This window comes from Podarcis erhardii (assembly GCF_964252035.2).
Source record: "Podarcis erhardii genome assembly, chromosome: 8".
Taxonomy (NCBI): domain Eukaryota; kingdom Metazoa; phylum Chordata; class Lepidosauria; order Squamata; family Lacertidae; genus Podarcis; species Podarcis erhardii.
The window spans coordinates 66,903,107-66,926,771 of record NC_138499.1 but is presented as its reverse complement, the minus strand read 5'-3'; the positions used below and the strand labels follow the sequence as shown (position 1 = coordinate 66,926,771).

At 45.6% G+C, this 23,665-nt stretch overlaps 1 protein-coding gene across 1 annotated transcript; it reads right to left on the bottom strand.

The window, feature by feature from the left end:
* Nucleotides 1–8,784: 8,784 nt before the first annotated feature.
* Nucleotides 8,785–14,360, bottom strand: LOC309348054 (tubulin beta-2 chain). The gene is made up of 4 exons (XM_081873127.1): nt 14,194–14,360; nt 12,069–12,177; nt 11,515–11,625; nt 8,785–10,072 (listed from the first exon to the last, which is right to left on the bottom strand). The coding sequence occupies exons 1-4, from the start codon at nt 14,248–14,250 to the stop codon at nt 9,012–9,014; spliced, it is 1,338 nt and encodes a 445-aa protein (XP_081729253.1). The 5' UTR covers nt 14,251–14,360; the 3' UTR covers nt 8,785–9,011.
* Between the last annotated feature and the right edge of the window lie 9,305 nt (nt 14,361–23,665).

Genomic DNA, 23,665 nt, shown 5'->3' with positions numbered 1-23,665 from the left:
AATTGTAATGGACTGAACCTTCCCAGAAAAAGGCGTGAGGTTTTTCATATTTTGAAAAGAGAACAATTGGATTTGATATGCTTACAAGAAACCCATGTTACAAGGGCACATAGAAGATTGCTTATAAATAAAAGATTAGGACAGAAATTTATTTTGTCGGACAAAGTTAAAAAAAAGAGGAGTGGTGATCTATGTAAAGGAGAAGTTGACCCCAAAATTGATCTTTAAGGATGAACATGGAAGGATTTTGGCAATTGAGATACAAATCCAAGGAGAAAAATTTTTGATAGTTGGCATTTATGCACCAAACAAAGGGAAGGCAGAATTTTATAAGAAATTGCATGAGACATTAATGGACTATCTGGATTACAAGGTGATTTTGTTGGGAGATATGAACGGTGTCGTTTCTACTAACATGGACAAAGCACAAAGACAGGTGGTCTCTAAAGAGGGGAGACTACCTAAGACCTTTTTTGAAATGACTGAAAATATGGACTTGATTGACATCTGGAGAACAAGAAACCCTCTTGAAAGAGAGGGAACATTCTTTTCAGAGGCACAGATGACATGGACAAGAATAGATCAAATTTGGATTACTAGTGGAATGGCTCCAAGGATAAAAAAAGTGGAAATCTGCCCCAAAACACGCTCCGACCATAACGCAGTGAAGATGGAAATGAAACTGACAACAGCTGGCTCCTTCAGATGGAGAATGAATGACACCCTATTCAGAGATGCTGAGATTTATAAAAAGGCCCAAAAAACTTTGAAGGACTATTTTGAGATAAATCTGAGGACAGAGGTAGAGAAAAGAGTGATTTGGGACGCAAGTAAGGCTGTGATGCGAGGTTTCTTTATACAACAGAATTCTTTAAAGAGAAGGAAACAAAATGAGAAGAAGGACAAGATTTTGGAAAAAATAAAAGAAGGAGAAAAGAAACTGAGGTCTAAACCAAAGTCTCATGAAATTTTGAGAGAAATCAAGTTTTACCAGACACAGTATATGGAATTGATGAACCAGGAGATAGAATGGAAAATCAAGCAAATGAGACAGAGGACATTTGAATCAGCGGACAAATGTGGGAAACTTTTAGCATGGCAATTGAAGAAAAGACAGAAACTGAACACAGTCACAAGCTTGGAGGTGGATGGAAAAAACATTTTCAAACCAAACGAGATTAGCAATTGTTTTCAGAGTTATTTCAGAAGGTTATATGCACAAGGGCCTGAAAATGAAGGCGATATAGAGGACTTTCTTAAGAAATATGGATTACAAAAAATTTCGCAGCAAAGTATGTTGATTTTAAACGAGAAAATAACAGATAAAGAAATAGAGGGTGCCATTCAAAATATGCAATTAGGGAAATCTCCAGGGCCAGATGGACTAACCTCCAGATACTATAAAACATTGAAGGACTGGTTAATACAGCCGCTTAAGGAGGTTTGTAACGAAATACTAGAGGGGAAAAAGGCACCTGAATCATGGAAAGAAGCTTTTATCACATTAATACCAAAGACTGAAACTGAAAAAAATCAGATTAAGAACTACCGCCCTATATCATTACTAAATGTGGATTACAAAATATTTGCTGATATTTTGGCAAAAAGACTGAAGAGAGTGTTAGTGGAGGAGATTCATAAAGATCAGGCAGGCTTTCTCCCAGGAAGACATTTATCAGAGAACGTAAGGAATATAATTGACATTATGGAGCTGTTAACTGTAAATATTAATACAAAAGCGGTGTTGATTTTTGTGGACGCGGAGAAAGCCTTTGACAATATTTCTTGGAACTTTATGAAAAAGAATCTCCACGGGATGGGGGTAGGCCAAAAGTTCGAAAATGGTATAGGTGCAATATATTCTGAACAAAAGGCAAAGTTAATTGTAAATAATGTGTTAACTGATGAACTTTCCATAGAAAAAGGGACATGGCAAGGGTGCCCAATATCCCCATTACTTTTTATATCTGTCCTGGAGGTTTTGTTGAATATGATTAGGGGGGACCAGCTGGTAAAAGGAGTTCAGGTCGGAGCCAGACAGTACAAACTGAAGGCATTCGCAGATGACTTAGTATTGACTTTGCAAGAGCCGGACACTAGTACAAAGAGAGTTTTAGAGTTAATTCAAGTCTTTGGTCAGGTGGCAGGATTTAAGTTGAATAAACAAAAAACTAAAGTTTTGGAAAAAAATTTAACAAATGCTGAAAGAGAGAGTTTTCAAAATGAAACTGGATTAACGGTGGCAAAGAAAGTAAAATATTTGGGGATTAATATGACATCCAAAAACGTGAATTTATTTAAAGACAACTATGACAAATGTTGGACAGAGGTAAAGAAAGATCTAGAAATATGGTCGAACTTGAAGCTTTCCTTGTTAGGCCGAATTGCAGTGATCAAAATGAATGTATTGCCTAGAATGTTATTTTTGTTTCAGACACTACAAATTGTGGATAAACTATATTGCTTCAAGAAGTGGCAGAAAGATATATCTAAATTTGTCTGGCAGGGCAAAAAGCCTAGAATAAAATTTAAGATGCTTACTGATGCAAAAGAAAGAGGGGGGTTTGCCCTGCCGGACTTAAGACTGTACTATGAATCGGCAGCTTTCTGCTGGCTGAAAGACTGGCTACTTCTTGAGAATGCAGACACGTTGGATTTGGAAGGATTTGACAATAGGTTTGGTTGGCATGCATATATATGGTATGACAAGGTTAAAGTTCATAAGGGTTTTAAAAACCATATTGTCAGAAAAGCATTATATAACGTTTGGATTCGATATAAGGATTTGCTGGAAAATAAAACTCCTAGGTGGCTATCACCTATGGAAGCTAAGGAGGTGAAGAAACTTAACATGGAACCTAAATGGCCAAAATATTTTGAAATTTTAGAACAAGAAAGTGTAAATTTAAACTACAGAGCTATGAGAAAATAAAGTCTAAAGTACGAGATTGGCTCCATTATTACCAAATAATGGAGACTTTTAAACAAGACAGGAAAATTGGTTTCCAGGTGGAGAAATCGAAACTAGAGACAGAATTGTTAGAACCCAATACTAAGAATTTATCAAGAATGTATAACCTATTGCTGAAGTGGAATACAATAGATGAAATTGTTAAGTCAGCTATGATTAAATGGGCACAGGACATAGGTCATGACATTATGCTTGTGGACTGGGAACAGTTATGGACCACCGGTACTAAATTTACGGCATGTAATGCCTTAAAAGAAAATATTATGAAAATGATTTACAGGTGGTACATGACCCCAGTCAAGCTCGCGAAGATTTACCATTTGCCCAATAATAAATGTTGGAAATGTAATGAAGCCGAAGGTACCTTCTTTCACCTTTGGTGGACTTGCCCAAGGATTAAGGCCTTTTGGGAAATGATTTATAATGAAATTAATAAGGTACTTAAATGTACTTTTCACAAGAAACCGGAGGCATTTCTCCTGGGCATGGTTGGCCAATTGGTTTCAAAGAGGGATAAGATTTTCTTTATGCACGCCACTACAGCAGCAAGGATTCTTCTAGCAAAGTATTGGAAGACACAAGAATTACCCACACTGGAAGAATGGCAGACGAAAGTGATTGACTTTATGGGACTGGCAGAAATGACCGGCAGAATCTGCGACCAAGAGAAAGAGACAGTGGAGGAAGATTGGAAAAAGTTTAAACTATATCTTAAGAACTGTTGTAAAATAGAGGAGTGATAAAATGTCAAGGGGAAGGAAGATGCAGAATTGCAGCTAAAACTGTTTGATGATTTAAGGTGAAATTGAGAATGACAATGAGTTTAAATTTAATTGGCAAAAAGGGTTGTTGAAAAACTGTAAAATAAGGATGCAAAAAGGGTGAGGTATGGGGAAGTCCGAGAAACGAGGCGTATGAAAATGAGGTTAAGAAATGATATTTTTTGTGCGTGTTCGTATTTGTTGATGTTTGTGTGTTGTTGTTGTTTAGTGTTAAAAATTGGAAAATTAATAAAAAATTATAAAAAAAGAAAAAAGAATGGAATCCGAACTGTGGAAGGGCACCGGCAGCGAGAGGCCTCATTAAGGAAAGCGTGCCTTGGTTTAAGAATGGTTTCGATTTAAGAACGGACTTCCAGAACGGATTAAGTTGGTAAACCGAGGTACCACTGTACTATATTTCTAAGCCAGGTCTTTGGACTTGTTTTTTTTTTTTACTCTGTCAACATTTTGGAACATTACTCTGTTTAAACCAAAGCAGACTAAGTCTGTTTCTATTATGTCAATATTTCCAAAGTCAGGACAGTGGCTGGAAGTGTGTGGGTTATATCCATCCTGCAAAGCAGCCCTGTTTTGTTCTACTCATGTTACCGAATCAAGTAGGTTGCATATGATCGCCCTGATGTGTAGTCTAATGTTTTTAACCTAGTGTTTGGTGGTGGTAGGGGGAATGGGGCGATTCTTTGGGAAACGCAGCATGTAGGGTATAAAGCCTTAAAAGGCTCAGGACCGCAATACCTCAAGGACCGCCTCTTTCCATACGAACCTACCTGGACCCTGAGATCATCTTCTGATGTGTGACCCCATCCTCAAGAGGTCTGGAGGGTGGCAACAGGAGAACAGGCCTTCTCTGCAGTGGCTCCATCTGTGGAATGCTCTCCCCAAGGAAGTTCACCTGGCGCCTTCACTATACACCTTTAGGTGCCAGCCAAAACATTCCTTTTTAACCAGGCCTTTGGTTGATCTGATTGACATCCTATGCCCTTTTAAAATGTGTGGGTTTTTTGTGGCGGAGAGCTACTGGTTTGTTGTTTTTTTATTATGCATTTTGTGGTTCTATATCTTGATTTTATTCTGTGAACCGTCCTGAGATCCCCAGGTATAGGGTGGTATATAAGTACAATAAAAAAATTAAAAAGTGAAGTTGTAGCAGCCGTGCAATTAATTAAGGGCTGGAGAAGGTGACGGCAGCCAGGGGGAAAGCTGAGAGTTTCATCAGGGAGTGAAAAGACATTTGGATCTCAGATCCACCAGCAGATGGACAGCAGGTCTATCCACTGAGAACCAGCAGATGGGTAGATGTGAAGTGCATGTTTCTCAGATGCCAAGTCTACCCAGGCTCCATCATTGCTCTGTCACCAGATACGCTAGACCTGTTATCTGATACTAGTAATGTTTATTTGGCGTAAGCTCACCCACAGAAAAAGGCCAGCAACTGCTCATGCACCCAGATACAAAACACAGTGAGATGATTTCTCATAAGGATGCAGAAGGGCATTAGCAGCTTGTATAACAAAAATATGCACCCTTAAGCCCATTGAATTAAATGTCTCTAAGTATCACTTAACTCTTAAGAATGGAGTACAAAATCAGGGGAAACGTGTCATAGGTTGTTGTTTTTTGTTACTACTTATGTATTTCATATTTAGCTCCAGCCCTCCTGTTGTTGAAAGAGGGCAAAATGTTTATATTCAAAATGTTTTCCCAGGGACAATGAAATGTGGTATTTCAAAGGAAAAGATAATGACCTGAGGAGATGGTGCTGTGGTTCTTGGCTGTGTATCACCCAGAGCATGGGTAGGCAAACTAAGGCCTGGGGGCTGGATCCGTCCCAATCGCCTTCTAAACTGGTCCCGAATGGTCCGGGAATCAGCCTGGTTTTACATGAGTATAATGTGTGCTTTTATTTAAAATGCATCTCTGGGTTATGTGTGGGGCATAAGAATTTGTTCATTTCCCCCCCTTTAAAATATAGTCTGCCCCCCCACAAGGTCTGAAGGACAGTGGATTGGCCCCCTGCTGAAAAAGTTTGCTGACCCCTGACCCAGAGTGATCCCTTGTAGGCTGTTGAGAGGATAAGCGTGAACACTGGTACACCCAGTTCTGTGGATTGCAGGTGTGAGGTCTGTTGATCATAGGATGCCACACATGCTGCTTAAACACGGATGGTGCTGTGGTCTGAACCACTGAGTCTCTTGGGCTTGCTGATCAGAAGGTTGGCAGTTTGAATCCCCACAACGGGGTGAGCTCCTCTTGCTCTGCCCCAGCTCCTGCCAGCCTAGCAGTCCGAAAGCATGCCAGTGCAAGTAGATAAATAGGTACCTCTGCGGTGGGAAGGTAAATGGCATTTCTGTGCGCTCTGACTTCCATCATGGTGTCCCGTTGCACCAGAAGCAGTTCATGCTGGCCACATGACCCGGAAAGCTGTCTGTGGACAAACGCCGGCTCCCTCGGCCTGTAGCGAGATGAGCTCCACAACCCCATAGTCACCTTTGACCTGACTTAACTGTTCAGGGGTCCTTTACCTTTATTTTTTACCTGCCATACATGGTATCTCTTTAGATTAGAAACGCTTTAAGGGAATTGGGGGAAGGGGAACCTAACTCCTATACGGATGCTCCAGATTAAAATACCCCATAAAAAGTGGTGCCACTCCTCTCTGCCCCGCCCTGGATTTTACAAAGTTGATGCCCTTTAAAAGGAAGGTGTTCAGTAAACGTGTGCATGTCACCAGTGCTTCAGATGCTGGGCTTGACAGAGCTAAAGAGCCGTAGAACTGGAGGAGTTGGAAGGGAGGCAAAGGGTCGTCTACAACCCCTGCAATGCAGGAAGCACAGCTAAAGAATCCCAGACATCTTCCTCACATGGGAGCTATTGGGATGAGAATTCAAGTTCTGGGGTAAAAAACTGAATAGATTTTAGGAATAAATAACCCAGCAGATTTTGGTCAGCCACCTCCAAACAACCCACACAAGGTGAAGTAAGATGTTTTTGTTATGGTCAGGGGTATTAGCATTGAAATATATATATATATTTCAGGGGGCTTGGGAGTGTTTAGCTGCTTTAAAGAAGAACAAGCATAGGCCAAAAGGGCTAGTTTATTAACCCTCATTCAGAAAGCTTTGTTTCAGTCCTTTACTACCACATTTTCAAATTCTACCCTGAACAAAGCATTTGTTCATTAATACAGGCTTTCCCAAACATGGATCGCCAGTTCTTTTTGTCATCATCATTCCTGACCACTGATTCTGGTAGCTAGGGATGATGGGAGTTGTAGTCCAAGAGCAACCGGAGACCCAAGTTTGGGAAACACTGCCCCCTCCCCCGCATTATTCCCTAGGAAATGCGGAAAAATAGGTTCCCGTCCCAGTCCTAGGAAGGTGGTAAAGGAAACCATGCTTTTCTTTCTCTTTTATCCTGCAGCAGCAGCACAGCATGAAGGAAAACTCTGTGGAGAGCGAAAGGACAGATCTTGACTCTTCCTCGGTTAAACAGGCAGGTTCCACACACTGTCTCAGCAAATTATATTCTCAGCAGCCACTCCTCCAAGGTTTCAGGTGCATGTAGTGATCTGAAGGACAACCTCAAGTCTTACCATCACTGGCCGTAATCTTCTGCATTCTCAGGAAGCTTCAGAGGCACAGGCCCAATCTTGTTTTTCTGTAATTATGATAATCATTTACCACACCATCAAACAATTGGTTTTAGGCTAAGGTCTTGACTCTCCTCTTTGAAGATGAGTGTGATTAGGTTTTGAAAAAGCAAAAAAAAACTTGACTAAATTAATTGCAAAAAAAACAAAACAAAAAAAACCAATTACTCACTGCAATGAATATGAGTGCAATTCCTACATTGAGTAGTGGTAGACCAGTTACTTAGACACAACCTCTATTGAGGGACCATCTGCAGGAAAACTGAAATTTGTGGTGTAATTCATGTTGCATCACTTAGGGGTAGAGTAGCAACTTACTTTTCAATGGACAACAGTATTCCTTAATGTCAGGGCAATTTGGGCTTCAGACCTATTACGACTCTGTTGAAAGCATGTTTCTTTCCATTGTCTTCAGAGTATACTCCAGCTTCCTTAAATAGGGATGTGGATTCTGTGACCTTCCTAGTGATGTTGGACTAAAACTCCCACTCGCCATGCTCACTGGGGCTGATGGGAGTTGGAGTCCAACAACATCTGGAAGACCACAGGTCCCTCGTCGCTCAGTTAGGAAAGGCACCAAGAAGCCTAAGGATGACAATCATCATTATCTTTTAAGATAGTGTTAGCACCCCAAGGAGAGCGTAATCATCTAAATATATTACAAAAACATGCCTGTTTGTTCCTTGGTCAAATACTTTTCCAGTGCCAAATGTTAATTGGAAGAGTACCGTATTTTTTGTCCTATAGGGCGCACCGGCCCATAGGACGCACCTCGGTTTTTTTTGGGGGGGGGAATGAATAAAAAAAAAATATTTCCCCTCCCCCAGCCGCGGCTGCCGCCCCAAGCCTTGCACATACCTGCCCGAAGCACGGGGCACCCTCCGGAGGGTTCCGTGTGCTTTGGGCTGCAGGCTGCCGCCCCAAGCCTCGCGCGCCCGGTGGGACCTCCCGCTGGGCGCGCAAGGCTTGCGGACACTCGCCGGGGCTGCAGGCTGCTGCCCGCAAGCCTTGTGAGCCCGCGGGAACTCCCGCCGGGCTTGCAAGGCTTGCGGATAGCTTCCTGAAGCCTGGAGAGCGAGAGGGGTCGGTGCGCACCGATGCCTCTCGCTCTCCAGGCTTCACCGAAAGCCTGCATTCGCCCCATAGGATGCACACACATTTCCGCTTCATTTTTGGAGAGGAAAAAGTGCGTCCTATGGGGCGAAAAATATGGTATGTAGCATTCTGATAATCGGTCCAGTTCATTCACATTTTATTTACTTGCATGACGGCTGCAACACTTCTGTCGCAGAAGTAGCATAATAATTTCCCACTGTTCCCTGACTTGGCTTCATTACTGCTCTGCAGTTTTACAACACAATAAAAGAATCCAGACAACAGCGTGAAACACAAATGCCTTTTATGTTTGTATCAGACATTTAGACAGAAGACTTTTTCATAACTCTTTTGCAACTACTGTTACACAACGAGTAAATCTGCTGACAAAGCCAGCAGAGAAAGCACCAAGTTGAACTGAAAAAGCATGCATCAGCAGAGCTGAACAGACTGTGCCCCAAAACACTGGCCCCATTGCACTAAACTTGCCCCACTGCACTAAACCACCGCCATCCTAAGCCTCGTCCTCCTCGCCTTCCTCTTCAAACTCTCCTTGCTCGTCCGCTGTGGCGTCTTGATATTGCTGGTATTCGGAGACCAGGTCGTTCATGTTGCTCTCGGCCTCCGTGAACTCCATCTCATCCATGCCCTCTCCGGTGTACCAGTGCAGGAAGGCCTTTCGGCGGAACATGGCCGTGAACTGCTCAGAGATCCTCTTGAACAGCTCCTGGATGGCTGTGCTGTTGCCAATGAAGGTGGCGGACATCTTGAGGCCTCGCGGAGGGATGTCGCACACGGCCGTCTTCACGTTGTTGGGGATCCACTCGACAAAATAGCTGCTGTTCTTGTTCTGGACGTTCAGCATCTGCTCGTCCACTTCCTTCATGGACATTCTGCCCCGGAAAATGGCCGCCACCGTCAGGTAGCGCCCGTGGCGCGGGTCACAGGCCGCCATCATGTTCTTAGAATCGAACATCTGCTGGGTCAGCTCTGGCACCGTCAGGGCCCGGTACTGCTGGCTTCCGCGGCTCGTGAGGGGAGCAAAGCCAGGCATGAAGAAGTGCAGGCGAGGGAAGGGCACCATGTTGACCGCCAGCTTGCGGAGGTCTGCATTCAGTTGGCCAGGGAACCGCAGGCAGGTGGTGACGCCACTCATGGTGGCCGACACCAAGTGGTTGAGGTCCCCATATGTCGGAGTCGTGAGTTTGAGAGTGCGGAAGCAGATATCGTACAAGGCCTCATTGTCAATACAGTAGGTTTCATCTGTGTTCTCCACCAGCTGGTGGACGGACAGCGTGGCATTGTAGGGCTCCACCACTGTGTCCGACACCTTAGGGGACGGCATCACACTGAACGTGTTCATGATCCGGTCGGGATACTCCTCCCGGATCTTGCTGATGAGGAGCGTCCCCATCCCAGAGCCTGTGCCACCGCCCAGGGAATGGGTCAACTGGAAGCCCTGCAAGCAGTCGCAGCTCTCTGACTCCTTCCTTACCACATCCAGCACAGAGTCCACCAGCTCAGCTCCCTCCGTGTAGTGGCCCTTGGCCCAGTTATTCCCAGCACCACTCTGGCCTAGAGGAGGAAGCAGAAAGGTGATGAATGAGCAGAAGCTACAGCTGCCAACACTTTCAATGCATAAAGGGTGGAACTGCTAAAGCAAACCAGCTGGAATCAAAATGTGCATTTCTTTTTAAATTTTGGTTATGACCTCTTCAGGGGGGCACAGTCTGTAACAGCCCTAGGAAATGGTTCTGTTGTGTTCTTGGATAAGCAATCTATCAAGTGCTAGAACATTGGTATTTCCTTCATATATCTTCTCCAAATATTTATTTGCATGCAAACGCTAAACCGCATGGCCAAGGAATTTGCATGCAACAGGGATCCATGGTCAATCTAGCATAGTGTCAGGTCTGCAGATATGGACAGGAGTTTCCAATAAGAATTAATGAGCCTCTGACAGGTTTATAGTCTATTTACAATAACACAAAGAGAGCGGCACTGAGCCAACTTCTCTCAGGGTATCAGTTGTTCACCCTGAATATCCTCCCCTTTTGCAGCACGAAGGGCGCCAATTCCCTGTCCTTCTGCCCCTGTGCTTTCGTTGCTCCTTAACCCTTTCCTGCCTCCTGGTCCGAGGGGAGGGAGGAACATCCTTGCTGCTCTCAAAGTAAGAGCCTTCCAAACTCTCCCTCCCTCCTGGTTGCCTAGCAACTTTATCAGGGAAGTCTATCTCCTCCTCCTCCTACTGCGAGGTTTCTTAATCTACTGTTCTCTCTGTTACTGAGAACACTGAAGGAAGGGGGGCAATTACCCCCTTCCTCCTCATTAAAGGCTGCTCTGTGACTGCCTGCCTTCCTTGTCTGAGTCAGACCAGTCTCTGGCATCTGACACTGGCCAGACCCTGACACATGGAATCATAGAACTGTAGAGTTGGAAGGGACATCGATGATCATCTAGCCCAACTCCCTGCAATGCAGGATCTTTCACCCTACGTGTGCCTCGAACTCACAACCCTGCAATTAAGCGTCTCATGCTCTATCGACTGAGCTATCCACGGTGTGTTCTGGTTAAGGGAGAGAAGGCTGCCCTTTCTCTTGTGGCGATATGCCCCAAATCCTGGAATATCTCATCCATTTCACCATGGGAGAGATGCAGGAATGATCCCTTGACCCATTTTTCTGCCAATACATGGGAAACAGGAAATGCATACTTGCCCATCCTACTCCTATTGTGAAAGCTGATAATGGCAGAACCCTCGCAGAGATTGGTGCCTGACAACTTTAAAGAGGACCGCACATGCTGATGGAAGTGAATGCCAATTGGCTTCAAGCCAAGCTGACTGTAGCACTCATGCTTCGCTTGGTGGAGGAGAAGAGGAGGTACTGAAGGTGAACTGGAACAGATTGGTAGATTTCTAGCCAGCAAACCCTTGATCTAGGCAGAGAGGACCTGAGCTTCTGAGTTCATTTTCGCTTGGGCCACCCGTTTTAGAACAGCCATGATGAAACACTTACCAAAGACAAAGTTGTCAGGTCTAAAGATCTGCCCAAAAGGTCCAGACCTGACCGAGTCCATTGTGCCAGGCTCCAAGTCCACAAGGATGGCACGGGGCACGTACTTGTTACCTGCAGTGGTGGTGGTGGAGGGGCGACAAAAGACACTCAGCGTTACAGACCTGCTGTCAGCAGATTTTGTGGCCTGGGGAGGGGAGGGGAATCCGCACAAAACCCAACACAAGGCAGCTCCTATGCTCTTGGCAACCTCATTACTATTCACCGGAGAGACACACCAACTCTCTAAACAGATAAAAGGAGTGGGGGAGGTGCAGATTTAAAGGGAACAGCCTAATGAAACCAGGCTTGAATTTTAAGTAGGCATTAAAGCGTTGCCAAGGATTTCAATAGCTGCTTAAAGGCCGCGGCTTGCCAGGGTTTTGTCACGCTTGCTGCTCTCCCAGTGCCCGTGACATTTTTTGAAGAATCTATCAGCAGCTTTCCTCCCTGGCCTCCCTCCCTCCCTCCCTCTCTCTCACACCCACACCCACACCCCGCTCCCTCCCCAAGGTTACCAGTTGCTTCATTGTAGTAGACATTGATCCTCTCTAGCTGTAGGTCGCTGTCTCCGTGGTAGCTGCCGGTGGGGTCAATTCCGTGCTCATCGCTGATGACTTCCCAGAACTGGAATGGGAATTTTGGAGAGCTATTAGCAACTGCCTTTGAAATGCCTAGAAGGCTGACTCCCCCTCCCCCCCAAAAAACCACATGCTGCTTGCTGGCACGCCTTGCCAAAATCCCTTTGTCAGGGCTGCCAGATTCCCAGCTGAAAAGAGCTTCTGCCGTGGGAAATGAGGCAGATCAAGGCAAACGCTTAACAGCTCTTGCAGCCCAGGTGGCTGCCTTGACAGCGGCTTGAAGCACAAAGAAACAGCACCGCTGCAATACTCCACATGCAACCCACAAAGGAAGCCACAATGCACCAGGATGCCATTGACAGCTCTTTAAAATCTCCGTTTATAATTCTGAAATACGTTGCATGGTGGGCAGTGAGAAAAGGATGGCTGCAGAAGATTTTTCAGTACTGCTTTCCTTAAAAATAAATAATTCACTCCTTATGTTTATTGGTATTTTCACTGCTCTATCTTTTGTAATTCAAGCCTCTGTCTTGAATGTTCTTGGTTTTGTTCAATTTTAACTGTATTTAAAAATTGAATGATGATCTTTCGTTGTGTGCAGGAGTGGGGAGGAAAAGGTGCCACCAAGCCCATGTACACACCCACTTGCGCCCCACCTTAGTAGCGCTAGAAAGGCTATTGTCTCCTGGTGCTGCTCTCTCAAACACAAAACCAAACCAGCACCAGCCTCTCTGCCCATGATCATAACCAAAATGGGAGCAGAAAGCCACTCTTTGCTTCATATCCTTGAAAAGGTAACCTTAGAAGCTGCTAGGAAACTCGCTTATGAGAGGACCATTGGGCATGTGTCCCCAGATCTGTGACAATGTTTTCTGAGCAAGCACTAAGGTCTAAGGTGTGTGTGTGGGGGGGTGCTTTATGCTCACAGAAAAATGCCCTGCAATGTCGCAGATTAAAGACCACTTTCCATTCACTTGAGAGCCTCGAGATACATGCTGCGTGGACCACACTATTACTGCATAGCCTGCCAAGGTGGTAGCGCCAACTCTAAATATTTTCAAAGCGAATTCAGTATTTCTTCGTTCCCTTCCACCAAAGGGAAGCAGAAAGCCCAGCCAGGGCAACCAAATCCCCAAGCAAGTTAAGCTCAAAATAATAGGCTCATATGATCTACCCAAACTGAATTCAGAGAAAGCATCTGGGACAATCTACCTACACAAGAGAAGCAACATGAAGACGGAGTACTATTCATCGAACCTGCAGAATCTAGCCCAATACCGTATTAGAAGAGAGGATACCAGTGAGCCTAGAGATGGCTATAGACCCCCCCCCCGACTTACTGAAAGCTATATTGTCTCTGTACCAGCATTGAGGGTGTGGCTGGGAATTGAGTTACCAGCTACCCTTACTTGTCAAAAAATAAAAGAAGCGGCTGGTGAAGCCCAGCCATATGGGCGGGGTATAAATAAAATTATTGTTAAAGCACTAGATCCAGTCCCATCCACACATAAAAAACCAACACCACCCGGATTTGGAATTGTGTGTGTGTGTCTTTGTGACATGAGCGCTGACTCAAAGCACAAAGTGCCTACAACAAGGCGGGATGAGGAAACGCCTTTTTCTAGACCCCTTATTAGAGCGCCGGTTCCTGCTGGCAGCTCACACATCAAAGGCAAGGAATGGGACTATCCAACGCGACCAGCATTTTCTATTCTCCTCCCTCCCCTCCGCAAGGGGCGTGTAACAAAGGAACCGGCTGCAGCAGAGGATGAACGCGCCGTCGAGGAAGCAGACCCGAGCGGGGGTAGAGGTGGTGAAGAATACATCTCTCAAAATTGTGAGACGAAGACATAAAAAGAGAGAGAGAGAGAGAGAGAAAATGCTGAGTTGCTGAATAGGCTCCTTCGATGCGCAGGAGGCCGAGGTCATTGAACCCCACCTGAGTTAGAGACGCGTGGAACGCCTGGAATTGGCGACTCCTTGCAGCGCGTGTAACAATAGAGACGCCCCCCTTTCCTTTCCTTTCCTTTCCTTTCCTCTCCTGCCCCTGTCCAGACCATACCTTCGCCCCTATCTGGTTGCCACACTGGCCGGCCTGGATGTGCACGATCTCACGCATGGCGACGGCTTGACTCCGGGCTGACCCCCCACTCGCTGGCCGCTTCTGCCTCCGGCGCGCCCACCTGCCTGACCTCGGCTCTCTTCAGCACCGGCAACAAGCAACAGGGAGCGCCTCGGCCGGGAGCTGCTTCTTATACGGGGAGCGCCGATCCCCGCCTTTCTGCAGCCCAAGCCCCACCTACTCCCATTCACAGCTGCCTCCTCGGCTCGGGTGATGTAATGCTCCCAGTAGCTGACGGCGGGTGGGGGGGACGGGGGGAGACGACGGATCCGCAGAAGTCCGTCCATCCCCTCTCCCCCACCCCCGGTTGATTTTATTTTTATTTTTTATTAGAATGCACTCAGACATTTGCTTCGAGGTTGTCTGTCATATCGTAACTGCTGACCCATCTCTCCTCTCCCTTCGCTTTCTGATATATATACAGTGGTACCTCGAGTTAAATACGCTTCAGGTTACAGACTCCGCTAACCCAGAAATAGTACCTCGGGTTAAGAGATTTGCTCCAGGATGAGAACAGAAATCGTGCTCCGCCGGCGCAGCGGCAGCGGGAGGCCCCATTAGCTAAAGTGGTACCTCAGGTTAAGAATAGTTTCAGGTTAAGAACAGACCTCCTGAACGAATTAAGTACGTAATCAGAGGTACCACTGTACTTAACCCGAGGTACCACTGTACTGTATATTGGTGTAGCGGGGGTGGGGACAGGGTGGGGCAGCTGCCACCCAAAATCAATAAAAATCCTATGCCCTTTTAAAATGTGCTTTTTGTAGGGGGCCTATTGGGTCGTTGTTTTATTTTTATTATGTATTTTTTAGTTTCATATCTTTATTTTATTATGTGAACCGCCCTGAGGGCCCTGTATAGGGCGGTATAATTAATAAAAACAATTAATATTTTATTAATACAATTAATAAATACAACAACAACAAAATAAATAAATAAATAAATATAGCCAACTGAAGTTCTCCCCCCTCCCCAACAAGAGGCCTGCCCCCTAACAAAAATCCTAGCTACGCCCTGCCCCTCCTTGGCGACGCCCCATGTATTTAAAGGCGGTTGGAAGCTTCAAGTTGAAATGGACCGGAGGAAGAGAAACAGCCTCTATCCTCGTCCCTCTCTGTCTCCAGCAGGACTTTCCCCCTGAAATATACTTGGAGTCGAAACATCCCCCCGACTCTTCTTCTTCTTCTTCTTCTTCTTCTTCTTCTTCTTCTTCTTCTTCTTCTTCTTCTTTTAAAGGATGGAGTGGAGTGGCTTTGTTCTCGACTCCCCCAGTGAGAAAAGATAACGTGATGGGGTCAGGGACAGAGGAGGAAGGGAAGAGAAAAAGAATCTGCTGCGCGCAGGGCTCTGGCATTTGCAGCATCCGGCCGCGCCCTCCGGCTCCCCCCCCCCATCCTTTTGTTTCTTAAGAGAAGCCCCCCCCCCCGCACGCCCCCCGTTTGCAGCTGCCAACGCTGCAAGGTGGCAGGCAGGCTGCGCGCTCGGGCGCGGCCTCTGCTGCAGTTTCTCTCGGCCGTCCTTCTCCCCACGTGCTTTCCCGAGATCGAGGCCTGGTAGGCAAAGGTGCAAGGCGGGCCACTCTCTCCCCTGCCTGGCTCCCCATTTCTGCAGGCGGAAACACGAGTCTGGGCGTGTTTATCAGCGAGCGAGACTAGTGGGGTGGCTGCATAATGGTGGGTGACTTGAATGAGGACGAGCAAGGTGGTGGTGAGAGGAGGCAAGGACCACGGCGCCTTTTAAGCTCTCGAGTCAGATCCACAGCTATATCTTGGTTGGCACAGGGTGTGGCTGGAAGCACCGGGTGTTCACGTGAACAAAATGAGGAGGAGCTGGTCATACAACTGAACAAAACCCGCAAGGCCCTTTCTCATCCCAGCTACAATGCTCCAAATAATTTGGAATAAGAAGTTTTTAAAAACCTGGTTCGGGGACCATAGCCAAATAAGCGCATTGATTCTCTTTGCTCCTTGGATCAAAAGCAAGATACAAGGCAATGCACTGTTGTTGTTGTTTAGTCGTTTAGTCGTGTCCGACTCTTCGTGACCCCATGGACCAGAGCACGCCAGGCACTCCTGTCCTCTGTCGTCCCCTTCTCCTTGTGCCCTCCATCTTTCCCAACATCAGGGTCTTTTCCAGGGAGTCTTCTCTTCTCATGAGGTGGCCAAAGTATTGGAGCCTCAGCTTCAGGATCTGTCCTTCCAGTGAGCATTTAAGGCTGATTTCCTTAAGAATGGATCGGTTTGATCTTCTTGCAGTCCATGGGACTCTCAAGAGTCTCCTCCAGCACCATAATTCAAAAGCATCAATTCTTTGGTGATCAGCCTTCTTTATGGTCCAGCTCTCACTTCCATACATCACTACTGGGAAAACCATAGCTTTAACTATACGGACCTTTGTTGGCAAGGTGATGTCTCTGCTTTTTAGGATGCTGTCTAGGTATCACGCATACCTTCAAAAAAACAAAAACAAATGATGAATTTCAGCCGGATAATTCATCATTAAAGGGTGAGGCTGCTTCCAGAACAAATGCATTCAGTCGCCAGTCTCAAGATCTTTTGCTCCGTCTGGAGCGTTTTACATGACCTGGGTTATCTAAAGGGCTCACCCAGTATTTCCCTGAGGAGCGATTCAGCTATGTAGATGCATCAATCTCGTTTGATTTGCAGTGCGATTCGTGGGTATAATTTTATTGCTGATGTTATGTTATTCACCGCCATGGTTTTTTGTTTTTTTAATTGATGATGATGATTATTGCAAATAAGGTGTCAGAAGGTATTGGGTTCATTTTTAAAGTCTTTTCTGAGGACGCAGCACTTCTTTCCTTGCCAGCCAATAAACACTGTTGCTAATCGGCGTCTTCTCTTTTCCCGTCTACGCCTTGCCCGGTGTTCTAGAGACAATGATGAAGTCAGCTTCCCATCTTCCAGGGATGAGAGGCTACATTTCAAGCTGCTTTCGAGCAACATAATATCGGGAGGGGGTGACTCAGGGCTGCCGGCTGCCTTCTGCCAGATCGTCACTGGGAGAGGAACTCCGCCTTGTCCCCCCCCCCCCCTGCAAAGAGGATGAAACGATCCAAGCCAGGGGGTAACAGTTTGGTATTTGCTCTCTTGCATCTTTTGCTGCTGTGCCCGTGGAGGAAGGGAAGAGAGAGGGCGTGAATTGTATCACACCATATTCCTCGCAACGCAGCCTGAGTGGTTGGTCGCAGCAGCGCTTTATCTCAAACCTGCTATTAGCAGAGGCAACGCGTTTCATTCTGTTTCTGTGTGCTCAGCAAACAGACAACAACAAAAGCAAGTGGCTAAAAGAAGCAGCTTATTTTCCCCTTTTGTTTTCTAGCCAGCTAGAACTACGTATAACTGTATCACGTTTCGATCTGGTCTGTGTGTTTATTCCGGGGGTGAGGCAGAATTTAATAGCGCTTACTCTCCATTCCCATAAAACTATCCACCTTACTGAACACAGTGGGTCTTCCGAAGAAACAAGACAAGCGAAACTGCAAATCCAAGATTACGCTTGGGAGTGAAGCCTCACTGAACATAAGTGGAATTGACCTTCAAATAAAATTGGGTGAAATTTAATGCTCCTCGTTACTACTTAAGAAGCCAATTACCAATTCTTATCCCTTGAGTATTCACTATTTTCAATTCTTGGTTATCATTTATAAGATTTATTACCCGCCCTTCTCAAGGAAATCCCAGGGCAAGTTACAACAAATAGAAAATGCAATTTTGTAGCAGATAAAAGTCCGTATAATCTTAAAACACATAAAGGTAAAAGTAAAGGGACCCCTGACCATTAGGTCCAGTCGTGGCTGACTCTAGGGTTTCGGCGCTCATCTCGCTTTACTGGCCAAGGGAGCCGGCGTACAGCTTCCGGGTCATGTGGCCAGCATGACTAAGCCGCTTCTGGTGAACCAGAGCAGCACATGGAAACACCGTTTACCTTCCCGCCGGAGTGGTGCCTATTTATCTACTTGCACTTTGACGTGCTTTCGAACTGCTAGGTTGGCAGGAGCAGGGACCAAGCAACGGGAGCTCACCCCGTCACAGGGATTCGAACCGCCGACACATACAAGCGTTCTAAAATGGAATACAGCAATATATAATTAAAAAGTGTCAGATATTCTGCTAAACTACCAGGCTGGGTTTTTTGTTTGTTTGTTTTAAAAACACCCTTATATTCCTTTTGTGACACAACTCCCAGACTACAGGATTTCCAAAAAAATTGGAAGAAATTGAAATAAAAATAAAAGTATCAGTATTCAATTTTATTTTAGTCACAGACCAGCATAAGATTAAAAAACAACAACAAATAAACTGAACACATAAGACTTAAAACAGGTAAGGGATAAAAAAACCCTAGTAATTAAAAGGTGATTATATCATGCATACTTTAAAAGATAGAAACAAGGACCAAAGATTAAAAGGTTATACCCAGGTGGGTGGGGTATAAATTATTATTATTATTATTATTATTATTATTATTATTATTATTAAGGGAGTGTGAAGGAGCACAGCTTCTCGGCCTTTTGGCTAAAATCAAGTGTAAAAATAAAAGTATTATCAAGAGTACCGGTATGTATAACCTCATGTTTTCCATATTTGTGAGACAAGACTTTGCTGTTTTATTTGCAAAGCAAATCTTTAGACCTGAGCATAGAATTTTGTCAATGATATTCTTTATTCCTTTTCCAAGGAACAGAGTAATCCTGCCTTGCCTTATATACTCAATACAGCACTGTCAAATATTGATTATACAGGCAGCATAGGATGCTCTCTGCTGCATATGAGCCAATTTTGGTCTATTATTTTGATACACATGTCTTCTGTTTGACATGTTTCCTCTAGATATATGAGGGAACCACAGAATAGCACTCCATGGATATTGTATTTTGCTGTGTCTGAATGTGCTGGGATTCCTGACAAACTGCCTTTCCAACACATGCACATGTAGGCAGAGGTTTTCCTGTAGGAGAAAGAAAGGGAGGGAGTGTCTGAAAGGGCATTTAACCCCCTGCAGTCTGAAAGAGAGTTGAGCAAAAGCAGCACTCGTTTGTGTAGGTCGCCTCTTTAAAAAACTGGACTTTCCAGGCCTGTCATCTTGGTGGCGGCAAGGATCAGCCAAACCCAAAACTGCAGTGCTGGATTCACCACCACTCCCGAAAAGGCCTATTATATAATTAACAGTGCAACTTTGATGACACCCAGAGTTCTTGGCATCCGTCTGCCTCGAGAGGCAATGGAGTGTGCCTCCGGGGGTGAAGTCAAACCACTGTGTTAGCAGCACCAAAGCGGCCTCCCTGGGGCGCAAGCCTGGGCAGCGTGTATGAAGGTCCTGGGCTGCCTAGGTAACACGACCCCCTTCTTGGCCTCGCTGATGTGGTCCAAAGGAAAGCAGAGCAAGGCGTTTGGCACCAGCTTGGCTGCAGGAATTGCCGGAAGGAGGCGTACAAGGCACCATCCAACCATCTTAGGAACTCCACTCCAGATTTGTGTAGGGTTTACTCCAGGGGTCAGCAAACCTTTTCAGCAGGGGGCCAGTCCACTGTCCCTCAGACCTTGTGGGGGGCCGGACTATATTTTGGAAAAAAATAATAATGAATGAATTCCTATCCCCACAAATAACCTAGAGAAGCATTTTAAATAATAGCACACATTCTACTCATGTAAAAACACCAGGCAGGAACCACAAATAACCTAGAGATGCATTTTAAATAAAAGGACACATTCTACTCATGTAAAAATATGCTGATTCCCAGACCGTCTGTGGTCCACATTTGGGAGGCAATTGGGCCGGATCCGGCCCCCAGGCCTTAGTTTGCCTACCCGTGGTTTACACCTTAGCCTTTTCTTCTCCCAAAGATGTCTTGCAAGGCAGTGGTGGTTTAGGATCTGAGTTTTCCTTCTCCTAGAAGGGCTACCTTCCCAGGTTGATGAGCCCCATCTGCCCCTCACTTCCTTCTGCTGCATGTGCAGAAACCGCCTTCTTGACTGTTGGACCCACTGATGGTCTTGTCTGCTCAATCTGCTGGAGCCGGTCATCAAGTGCAGGGGATGTCCCTAGCTGCGGGTTTCAAACCCATTGGCTACCTTCACCTAGTTTAGCCGGCCAGTCAAAGCCATTTCCTGGGGTGTGGCTATTGTCACGTGCTGACTGCTCCTAGGAGCTATAGGTAAGAACTGAGTGCAGGATGGGGACCAAAGGTGGACAAACTACCCTAGAAGGAGCACAACGTGTCCCCCACCAGAGGTACTACCCCTCTCCTAACACCCTACACTCCCAACAATCACAGTATTCCTAAGCCAATGCAGCTGTAGTAGGTGGGTTTAATTTTCCGAATGCCGTCAGCAGAGTGACATTTAAAATATCCTAATTTCCCCCCTATTTCTGGGGGAAGTGATTGGAAACAGAATGTGCTCTTTAAAGGAAACAAACACTACTTCCATATATATATATGTTGAGAAGATGCACCATCATATTCAATACCGATTTCCTCATTGTTCTTGAGATATTTCACTGGGTCTTACTGTATACGTAATTTAAACTGATATTGTTTCTCCAGTGCACATTTTAAAAATTCCGTTGGGCAATAAATCTTCACGGTTTGCAATTTTTTGTCCCACTTTCCTTTTTCGAGGTCTCCTTTTACTTCCACAGAGACATCCCTCCTTCCTTCATTGAAACTCTTCCCACAGCTCTGACGCTCAGTCTGGCCATACAGGCCATCAGATTCCACCTTCTGCAGTTTCCTAGGCAACCAGCCTAGTCTTGGAAACAAGCCGCATTTAAAACAGGATCTCTGCCACCCAACACCCTGTAACCTTTTCATTCTTGGCTGCATTCTTCCCTTGCTTAAAAGCAGAGAATATGAAGACTAGCTGCTATGTCAAGAATATACAATTGTCTTATTTCTCGCATACATTGAAAAAAGACATCTCTTTGAAAGTCGGCTTAAAATCAACTTACAGACCAAATTAATTTTGCTGCCTTTTCCTCATCACACACATGGCTGCAATACCAGACACAAAGGTGATTGTGTAAATTCCTTTATCCAGGTCAGTCAGAACTGACAGATTCTCTGGACATATATTATAAAAATGGTTTCTGACTTAAGTAATAGCAGCATTACATATGTTGCAACTTGTCAAGAGATCTGGAGGGTGACAACATGAGAACGGGCCTTCTCTGTAGTGGCTCCCCACCTGTGGAATGCTCTCCCCAGGGAAGTTCGCCTGGCGCCTTCATTATACACCTTTAGGAACCAAGTAAAAACATTTTTAAAAAACTAGGCCTTCTTTGGCTGACCTGATGGACATCCTATACCCTTTTAAAATGTGACTCATTGTGTGTGTGTTCTTATTTTGATTTTATATATTGTGATCTTTTCTGTGAACCGCCCTGAGACCTCTGGGTATAGGGCGGTAGATAAATTCAATAAAATAAATAAATAACCCTGTACTGTACCTACTTACCAGTACCTGGGAGCAAGCCTTACTGAACTCAGCATGACTTGTCTCTGATAGGATAGTGCCATTAGCATTTTATTTCCTTTCTATAGGTTATCTTAGTACCCCTTACAACAGCACTGATTGCCAGCTGGAGGAAGGGAGGAACAGGTGCTGAATTCAAAACAGTCCCCCACTCCCCTCTCCTGACCACAAAACAGGTGGCCAGCATATCAACAGGTGACCAGTACATCAGAGATGGCAACAGCCATCATCTGTTGATGGGTGGGTACCGCAAGTCCTGTAGCCTCCTCAGTGGCGTAGCGTGGGGGGTGCAGGGGGGGCCGGCCGCACCGGGCGCAACATCTGGGGTTAGGGCAAATCCACGGGTTAGGGGGCGCAAATCCACGGGTTAGGGGGCGCAAATTACTTGCCTTGCCCCGGGTGCTGACAACCCACGCTACGCCACTGAGCCTCCTGATTCTTTGGGTTTAGACAATGACCTCTCTGTAGAAATAGGTTAATTCACAAGACTGAGAAATGTGGCAAAAGTACAACAGCAAGAACTAGTGGGGCTAAGCCAGGGGTCAGCAAACTTTTTCAGCAGGAAGAAGAAGAAGAAGAAGAGTTTGGATTTGATATCCCGCCTTTCACTCCCTTTAAGGAGTCTCAAAGCGGCTAACATTCTCCTTTCCCTTCCTCCCCCACAACAAACACTCTGTGAGGTGAGTGGGGCTGAGAGACTTCAGAGAAGTGTGACTAGTCCAGGGTCACCCAGCAGCTGCATGTGGAGGAGCAGAGACGCGAACCCGGTTCCCCAGATTACGAGTCCACCGCTCTTAACCACTACACCACACTGGCCGGTCCACTGTCCCTCAGACCTTGTGGGGGACCGGACTATCTATCTATCTATCTATCTATCTATCTATCTATCTATCTATCTATCTATCTATCATCTATCTATCTATCTATCTATCTATCTATCTATATTGGGGGGGGGGAATGAATGAATTTAGGTGATTGGGCTGGATCCGGCCCCCGGGCCTTAGTTTGCTACAAGGGTGGCAAGGATAGCCTCCCAAACTTTCTTTTCCAGAACTGAAGTCCACTTCCACTTGGTGTGATGTTCCAGCAAGCCAGGATGAAAAAAGCACTGAGGACTTACGGGGTCTTTGCTTTATTTAAACATGTGCAAGCAGAGCACAGTGGAAGCAAACAGGCACCCTACTTACAGCAAGCAGCAGAATCTCAAAAAACAATGGACTCAGCTACTAATTTGCATCCCTCCATTCAAATTTCTCTGCTCCCTTCCCCCAAAGTCTGAAGAGTGACCTTCTCCATGCTCTGCTGAGTATCTCATTCTCAAACCTGAGTTCTCCAGCCATAAGGAGACCAACCCAGCTTAACAGGAATTTTCAGTCAGTAGCTATTAAACTATGTAAATTGCTTTCAACATTTTCCCCTGCGAGGAAAACACGTAGCTGTTTTGGTTTAGTGGCTGGGTCCCCAACTTGGTGCCTGTGGGCAGTGCTTTTCTTCTGGAAAAAGGGGGTGCCGGTACTGTGTACCATTGAGTACCCCCATGTGGGGGGGGAAGCACTGCCTGTGGGCACTATGGAACCCTCAAATACTCTCCTGGTGTCCCTCGAGACTCCTTGTGCTTTCAAATTTTTAGTTTTGTTCAAAATGAGCTCTCCCTGCTTTTGTTGTTTTTGGTTGGGTCTGTGACAGGTTTTTTTTTGTGGGAAGGGGCTTCCTTTTGTCAGCTTTATTTATTAGGGGGAGTGTTGATGTTTTGCCTGTTTTTTGTGGTTTTGGGGTGGGGGTCTCCCCAGCTTTTTACTTCTGTGAAATAGGTATTTTGTGGTGTCCTTGAGTTTCTTAGAAGAAGAAGAGTTTGGATTTGATATCCCGCTTTATCACTACCCGAAGGAGTCTCAAAGCGGCTAACATTCTCCTTT

Bases quoted from the DNA above. Each gene is read 5' to 3' on its own strand.
- LOC309348054 (XM_081873127.1), bottom strand. From the start codon at position 14,250: ATGCGTGAGATCGTGCACATCCAGGCCGGCCAGTGTGGCAACCAGATA. The intron at 11,626-12,068 runs GTAACCTTGGGG...CCACCACTGCAG, and splicing joins CTACTACAATGAAGCAACTG to GTAACAAGTACGTGCCCCGT. The intron at 10,073-11,514 runs GTAAGTGTTTCA...TTCCTCCTCTAG, and splicing joins ACCTGACAACTTTGTCTTTG to GCCAGAGTGGTGCTGGGAAT.